Source organism: Chinchilla lanigera, unplaced genomic scaffold (assembly GCF_000276665.1).
Source record: "Chinchilla lanigera isolate Chin_1 unplaced genomic scaffold, ChiLan1.0 scaffold00053, whole genome shotgun sequence".
In the NCBI taxonomy this organism is placed as follows: domain Eukaryota; kingdom Metazoa; phylum Chordata; class Mammalia; order Rodentia; family Chinchillidae; genus Chinchilla; species Chinchilla lanigera.
This window is the reverse complement of record NW_004955454.1, coordinates 1,376,303-1,384,560: the sequence shown is the minus strand read 5'-3', so window position 1 is coordinate 1,384,560 and position 8,258 is coordinate 1,376,303. Positions and strand designations below refer to the sequence as shown.

General features: G+C 58.9%; 1 protein-coding gene across 1 annotated transcript; it reads left to right on the top strand.

Annotated features, from left to right (window-relative positions):
* The first annotated feature begins 1,146 nt into the window (after positions 1 to 1,146).
* On the top strand, positions 1,147 to 4,563 carry Arc (activity-regulated cytoskeleton-associated protein). Its single transcript, XM_005395731.1, has 3 exons — positions 1,147 to 3,125; positions 3,349 to 3,493; positions 3,729 to 4,563. The coding sequence occupies exon 1, from the start codon at positions 1,283 to 1,285 to the stop codon at positions 2,471 to 2,473; it is 1,191 nt and encodes a 396-aa protein (XP_005395788.1). The 5' UTR covers positions 1,147 to 1,282; the 3' UTR covers positions 2,474 to 3,125; positions 3,349 to 3,493; positions 3,729 to 4,563.
* Positions 4,564 to 8,258: the final 3,695 nt, after the last annotated feature.

The window sequence follows — 8,258 nt, the reverse complement described above, 5'->3', positions numbered from 1 at the left end:
GTAATGGTGTCACCTGTTCCCAGGTAACATCAGAAGACGACAGGCCCAGCCTCATCCATCCAATCCAGCACCGGAGTAACCCTGGAAGTGTGTCCCACCCCTCCCCTACTGCTCCAGTTGCCAGGGAAGCGGAAGGGGCCTCCCTCCCCAGGGAATCTCAGTTTCCGGAGCCCCATTCCTTATATGGCATCTTGCTTTCCTCTGCCTCTCCCGGCTGCCAGGGCTGCCAGCACCCTTCTGCACCTCCCTCCTCCCTCCTCCCTTTCCTTCCTCTTTCTTCCCTCCCTCCTCTCTCCCTGTTCCTGACTGTTAGAAATTTTGGAGCCTCTGGCCAGGCTCTGCCTGTGACCTGAGGTCTCAGGTCCAGCACCCTTCCCTCGGCTAAATGACCCAGCACCTCCTCAGACACCCGGCCCCACTGTCCTCAGGTATCAACTTCCACATACCTTGGGGCCTAAGTGAGGTCCAGGGCCTCAACAAAGGCCTGGCTGTGGGGCACTGCGGGGGCCCAGTCCAGCCACATCCAGTCACTGTGTCGTCACACCACAGCACCAATGCCAGAGCCCAGGCAGAGGCTCAGGTGGGTGTTTGTCCCTCGTACAGATCCAGAATATGGGCCAGACTCGGGATTCAGGCCCCGGGGGCAGGGATGGGAGGAGACAGTGGGCGTGGACTCACTGGATCCCCACCTGAAGGCAGAGGGGCTTTGGGGGAGGGTGTGCTAGGGCTCCTCAGCAGTGGTCTGTCCTGTAAAGCCAGGGCAGCAAGGAGTCCGCAGAGCAGTGTCCAGCGGGACCCCTCCTTTAGGAGAGAGATCATGAGACCCTGGGAGCGGGGGCACCAGGCAGCCTTCGCCCGCCCTCGCTGGCCAGACAGTGGCGAGGTCCTCCAGGCTGAAGGAGCCAGCCTGGTGGGAGGCGCGCGCGGCAGTATTAGTCACCCCAGCCCTGCAGAGTGTGCAGGGGGCGGGTCCTCGCTTGCTCGCCTGCCAGGCCGCCCGGAGGCGCGAGTGGGCGTGGGAGGCGGGGTCTGCAGCGAGCGGGGAGCGGGGGGCCAATGGGAGCTGGAGCCCGTAGAGAGGCCGCCCACAGCCGCGGGCTTCATAAAGAGCCGGCGGCGGAGGCTCCGCACAGAGCTCGGCAGCGTCCTCCCTCCGCAGTACCTGCCGCTCTTCCTGCTGATCCGACCGCAGCATCAGCCGCTTCGCCGCCGCCAGCTGCTGTGCCTGTCCCGACAGCCACCGCCAGTCCCGCCAGTTCGGAGTGCCACTGCCTGAGCGAAGATGGAGCTGGACCACATGACGAGCGGCGGCCTCCACGCCTATCCCGGGGCACGGGGCGCGCCGGTGGCCAAGCCGAATGTGATCCTGCAGATCGGTAAGTGCCGGGCGGAGATGCTGGAGCATGTGCGGAGGACCCACCGGCACCTGCTGACCGAGGTGTCCAAGCAAGTGGAGCGTGAGCTGAAGGGGCTGCACAGGTCCGTGGGCAAGCTGGAGAACAACCTGGACGGCTATGTGCCCACGGGCGACTCGCAGCGCTGGAAGAAGTCCATCAAGGCCTGCCTCTGCCGCTGCCAGGAGACCATCGCCAACCTGGAGCGCTGGGTGAAGCGTGAGATGCACGTGTGGCGAGAAGTCTTCTACCGGCTGGAGAGGTGGGCTGACCGCCTCGAGTCCATGGGTGGCAAGTACCCGGTGGGCAGCGAGCCGGCCCGCCACACCGTCTCTGTGGGTGTCGGAGGTCCTGAGAGCTACTGCCACGAGACTGATGGCTATGACTATACGGTCAGCCCCTATGCCATCACCCCTCCGCCGGCAGCTGGTGAGCTGCCGGGACAGGACCCAGCTGAGGCCCAGCAGTACCCACCATGGGGGCCGGGTGAAGATGGGCAGCCAAGCCCTGGAGTGGACACGCAGATCTTCGAGGACCCACGGGAGTTCCTGAGCCACCTGGAGGAGTACCTGCGGCAGGTGGGTGGCTCTGAGGAGTACTGGCTGTCCCAGATCCAGAACCACATGAATGGGCCAGCCAAGAAGTGGTGGGAGTACAAACAGGGCTCGGTGAAGAACTGGGTGGAGTTCAAGAAGGAGTTCTTACAGTACAGCGAGGGCACCCTGTCCCGGGAGGCCATCCAGCGTGAACTGGACCTGCCGCAGAAGCAGGGAGAGCCACTGGACCAGTTCCTGTGGCGCAAGCGGGACCTGTACCAGACACTGTATGTGGATGCCGAGGAGGAGGAGATCATCCAGTATGTGGTGGGCACCTTGCAGCCCAAGCTGAAGCGCTTTCTTCGACACCCACTACCCAAGACCCTGGAACAGCTCATCCAGAGGGGCATGGAAGTGCAGGATGGCCTGGAGCAGGCAGCTGAGCCAGCTGGGCCCCAGCTGCCTGCTGAGGATGAGGCTGAGGCCCTTACACCTGCCCTCACCAGTGAGTCTGTGGCCAGTGACCGGACACAGCCTGAGTAGAGGGCATCCCAGAGCCCCTAACCTACCTGCCACATCCACCATGTGGCCTTTGCCAACCAGGACTTGAGCTTTGGCTGACTCACACAGGGGCAGCCCTTGTCCAGCCAGGGAGCCCCTTGGCCTCCTGGCACTGCTCACACAGAAAGATGCCATTCAGCTGTGCTCATCACCCAAAACAGCAAAGGAGCCCCTCCCCTGCAGGGCTCCTGCCTGTCGCCTTCCCCTCTGTCTGTCTTCCTGGCCCTGGCCTTGCTTGAGCTGGCAAGTGGCTCCACCCTCCACGCTCTCAGGCCATCACAGACCATCCTCGGCTTCCTCATTCTGCTCCAATACCTGGGCCCTCTAGGCACCCAAAAAACCAAGTGTCTGAAGACAAGGGCCAGTGGGCTCCAAGCTCCTGGGGCACCCCAGGGCAGAAGCTAAGGTAGAACCAGTGCCAAAGGAACCTCAACTTCCAGAGACGGCACCCCTGACAAACACTGCAGAGCTAGCTGACACCCTCCTCGCCTCCCAGAACAGTTGGCCAGCTTTGAGCAGCATGGCTTCCCTCCCCAGGGAAAGCCAAAACCACAAATGCAACAGCAGCAGCAGCAGCAGCAGCAGCAGCAGCAGCAGCAGCAGACCTGACATCGTGGTGCCTCCTGGCCCCCAGGTGAGCCCCTGCCCCCAGAGCATCTTAGAACTGGGAGGGTCCATAGCAAAGGTCCATTTTCCAGGTAAACTTACTGAGGTTCAGAGGTTTTCCCAGCAAGTTAGCTGCAGGGAAGGGGTGTGGGTGCAGAGTCCCTAGGGACCAAGAAAAGGGACAGGTGGGAGGCAGTGCTGGGGGAACCTGCAGAGTCGGCTCACAGGGACCCTGTTCTTTCTCATCCCAGTGCAGTGATTCACACCAGCCTGGGGAAGAATCAGAACTCAGTTCGGTGACTCACGCATGGCAGGCGGAGGGTCCCAGAGAAACTGAATCCTCAAATCCGGCTGAGGCAGCAGCCGGCACCTTTGGAGCCAGGAGAATGACAACAGGTAAGGGGAGTCCCATCCCTTCTGCCCAGGAGTGTCCCTTGTCTATCCTAACCAGACATGAGCTCCTTCCCAGGCCCCAGTTTCTGGGCATTGCCCAGCCCTCTGGGCAATCTGAGAGACTCTTCCTGGATTCCAGAACTCCAGCCCATCTGTCATCTACCCCTGTCCTTCCTGTGGGCCCAAATGATATGCAGGCACTGTCGCTGACAGCCCGGCCTTTTCCTCTTTCCTTCAGGTCTCAAGGCTGTCTCCAGAACTTTGCTGTTGCACCTTGCACCGTCTCCTTTCCTCTCTCAAAGCAGCCTGCATAGAAGTCCCAGGACAGCTGAGAGAGGGCAGCTCCAGAGAGGAAGCAGCCTGGCAGAGGGCAGCACCCCAGCTCCGCCCAAGAGCTGGTGATGAAGACAGGCCAGCATGAGGGCCAGGACCTGCCACTATGCCTGCCCCGCTGGCCACCAGCTGCCTGTTCCCAGAGCCACTGCAGCTGGAGCGGGGTCTGCTTCCCTGGCAACCCCCTGCTCGCTGCATGGCCATTACCTGCTGCCAGAGCCTTTCAGGAGCTCTGAGGCCAGGGCCCTAGCTGCTACTCCTGCCTGGCGCCCACAAATCCAGCCCCAGAAGAGCCCTAGACCACTGCTCCTGGGCATCCTAGGTGCTCTGTCCTGCTCTGCTGTTGCTTAGGATGGGCTCCCGTCACTGCCTCAGCACCAGCACCACGGTACTGGGAGCCCTTGGTGTCTGCAGCCCAAGCAGGCCCTGCGTGGAGGTTCCTCTTTCTGCCTTGCCCACTGCATTCCAGATTCTGGGGACCAGCTCTGCAGGTCCAACCTGTGCCCCTGCCAGCCCCCACAGATTTTATTCTTTGCACATAAGCCATAACCTTTACACATTGGCCAGCACCAGCCACATGGAGGCCCGGGGACCTGGGAAGACCCTGGACACCTCAAGAGGGTGTGACTGCCCCTTACCAGACCAGGCCATGGGTTTTTGGCCAGGATATGTACCCCTGCCACCTCACCTTGAAGACAGGCTCTTTTTATAAGATTTTGTTAATAAAACATTGAAACTTCTTGGAGTGTTTGTGCTGTTTCTCTAAGGGTACAACTGGTGGGAGCGGATGTGGGGAGGCCCCCTAGCCTGAGGTGACAATGGAGCCTCCATGAGTACAGAAACGGGGCTCAGTCAGGGCCCTAGATCCTTGGTCTAGAAAGGCCCAAGCACTCCACACCCAGAGACCTTCCCTGGTCCCTCCCCGACCCTTTCTCCCCCCCACACCCCCAGCCTGGCTCCCAGCCTGAGGCGGAGGGGTAAGAGCCAGTTCCTGCTGAGCTGAGGACTGTCTCTCAGTGAGTGCAGCCGGAGTTCTGGTGGGCAGTAGGGCCTGTACAGGGTATCTACTGCCCACATAGCCTGGAGAAAGGGTGACATGATCAATGCAGGAAAAGGACCCTGGCCAGCCCTGGTTGTAGGACGCTGGAATTGGTCTCCCTAAACCTAATTTTCCTCATCTGCCAATAACCCCTGGTACTACCCACGTGCAGGCCAAGAACTTAGCAAGGAGAGAATTTTGCTGCCCGGTGGGAGATCAGCTTCCCCTGCCTTTGGAGAGGGTGGCAGTTTCCCAAAGGCGGGGGAGAGGGCCTGAAGTGTGCTCCGACCTCTGTACCCGTCAGTGTTTGATGGGAAGCAGGACTCAGAGGAGACAGGCAGTGAGAGGGTAGGGTTTTTTCAGGCCAGCACAAAATCTTCTGGCCAGCACAAAATCTTCCAGCCAGCTGGAAGTCTGGGCAGGGGCAAGAGCTGGCATCCACAGGAGAAATTTCTTCTCCGGTAGGGAAGCCTCAGGGCTGCCCCATAGGCTTTCAGTGGGCTGAGTCAGGCTGTCCACACGATGCAAGGTAGTCGTCCTTCTGCCCGCAGACTCTGGGCTTTCCTCACGCCTGCAAACACCCTCAGCGCCATCTCTGGATTGGGATTAGAGCAACTGGATGAAGCCTGACTGGCTAGACCGTCCCAGCTTCCGTGGTCCATGCAGGTGCTTGTCAGTCACTCCTGGACTTTCAGATGGAATTGCTGTGCTTGGAGGGGCCTGGGCAGGGCAGCCAGGGCATCATGGGTAGTGCCAGCCAGGTCCAGTGAGGGCAAAGGGACACCTGCTGGGCTCCTGGCCAAAGTGCAGCCCTCACTGCACCTGCCAAGGAGAGAATAGAACCTGCAGGGCACAGAGAGCAGGTCTGGGGGGAGGACACAGATGGAGCAGCAGGGAGGGCCACCTGCTGCCAGGAAATGTCATCACGCTCATCACAGGCCGGAGTGTGCGCGGGATAAAAGGCTATCTCCTCCTTCCTCTCCCCTTTTCCTTTTAAATAACAAAACTGCTGCCCAGAGGCAGGAGAGGAGAAGTCAGGGAGTAGAGGCAGCACCATCTGCACACACCACAACCCAAGGAAAGTTGAGGGCTGTGCTTATGTCACCCCACCTCGTAACTGGCAGGCGGTCCAGCAATTGGGACAGCTCCAAGTCCATTACCAAGAAAACAGGCAGATGAATAGGTGGGGGATGTGACACAGGGCTCAAGAGCCTACTGCATACCTCCAAATCCCGTCACCACCTTGTCTGCCCAGCCAGATATCACAGCTCAGTCTCATCTCCCTACTACAAAACAGGGAAACTGAGGTAAGGAGTAAGCTAGTGCTTTCTCTGAGCCTTGGGACAGGACTGGGCCTGAGGTAAGGGATCCTGGGGAATGCTGAGGGCTCATCTTGCAGACCAGGCATGATGGGCTTTAGCACAACCAAGCACTGCTACATCTGCCTCAGGGAGCCAGTGCTGCCTCTGGGGGCTAAGAAACCATAGCAATGGGGGAAGTGCCCAGTCAGGCTCCCGTAATGCAGGTCCTAACCTTAGTGCTTCTTCTCAGAAGAGGAGCATTAAATCTCTGCCTCCTGCTTTGGGTAGGGGTCAAAGGCAGATAAAAGAGAGCCATGCTTGGCGGGGGCACCCAAGGGCTAGGCATGGGAAGGAGGGCTCTGGGGGATGTGGATATCAGGAGACCTGAGGCAGGATGGACAACAGGGCACGGGAGACCACTTCTGAGCCCTGGCCTTGGCCAAACAGGGACACTTCATTCCTGCAGGGTGAGGGTGGAAGGCTCCTGGTGCCTCCTCGTGTCTTTTGGTCTGTTCCAAGCTCAGGGGACTCTCCCACACTTGCCTAGAGCTCCCAGCTTGTGGCCTGTGTTCACAGGCTCACTGTGGCATATATTAATCTACTTGCCCTGGGAAGAGACCAGGCAACCCCCTTGGCTGGGGGTGAGGCAGCTACTGTCAGTAACTGTGGGACAGAGTCCTGAGGCTGTCCAGCACCATTCTCTCTGGGAAGGAGCCACAGAGCTGGAATGGCCATTCCTTGTGAAGATGGGGAAACCGAGGCGCAAGAGAGTCAGGGAGTCACTAGGTGAACTCAGTGTCCTGTGGAAGTCCATCCTTCCTCAAGGTACTTCTCTTTTCTTATGCTCCGTAGGCACAAAACCAGTGGCCTCACTTTGCCCACTGCAAACTGAACCTCACCTAAATAACCATAGTTAACTCCAGTGCTGCCCGGACACTTCCTGGCGTCTCTTTTCTTTGTTTTTTGTTTTTTTCCGGTACCGGGAATAGAACTCATGACCTCGTGCTTGCCAGGCAGGCGCTGTGCCACTGAGCTAAATCCCCAGCTCCCCTTCCTGGGGTCTTGAAAACAGTCTGGACAAGAGGTGAGATAAAAGTCTATCCTATACTTCCACCGCTATGGGAACCCCAGTCTGCACAGTGGAGTGCACCTACCAAGACCCGTTCCTGATAGCAGGCTTTCTCCTCCCTATGTCCCAGAATGACTGCTCAACTCTAACCCTAACCCGAACCTGAACCCAAATCTGAACCCGAACTCTAACCCTAACCAGGCTGAGGCAAACCCAACTCCCAATCCCAGGTGACAGCCTGCTTAGCAGCTTTGGGCTTTGTGGGATAACCTCTTGTGCAACCAGATTGCCACTGTGGGGAAATCATCCTTGTGTTTAGTTATCACAACTGTGAACCATCACCCCAGGCAGAGGACTATGGCTCCAGCCCCGTCTCACACAGTGCTCAGCTTCCCAGAAACTTCAGACCTCACCCTCTCCTGGGTCCCCACCCTAACCGGGCCCTTCCCACAGAGCCTCCTCTCTTTCTTCTCTCTTCTCTGTCTCTGTCTCTCTCGCTGTCTCTGATTCTCTCCCTCCCTCTCTCATTTCCTCCTCTCTCTCCTCCTCTCTCTCCTCCTCTCTCCCTTCCTTTCTCTCTCTCTCTCTTCCTCCCCGCTGCTGTGTTGCTTCCCCTACTGCCCACTCATTCCTTAATTCCATCCCCCAGCCAGGACACTTAGGGACACTCCTGGATTTGTCCTTGGTTTGTCTGCTTTCTGGAGTCAGAGCCCCACTCCCGGCTTAAAAATATCTTTAAAACTAAAATGTTGACAGGAGTCTTGACCCAGGCCTTTGGGCCATCCCTCCAGCTGCCTGATAGAGCCCAATTCCAGGCCAGCTCACCAGTGTCCCCCCATGAGGCCCACCCTCCCTCCTCTCACTCCCCACAGCCTTCTGGCCCCTCCCCATCCTGCCTGGCACTCTGTGCCTCCAGAGTCTCTGAGGCAGAGCTTCTTGGGTGTGGGTAACCTCGGCTACCCGTGTAATTGGGTGGGTAGGGACTCCCACCCCCGCTGACACTCATCAGCTTCCTCCCTGCTCATC

Excerpts from the sequence above, each read along its gene's own strand:
- Arc (XM_005395731.1), top strand. The coding sequence starts at position 1,283 with ATGGAGCTGGACCACATGACGAGCGGCGGCCTCCACGCCTATCCCGGG.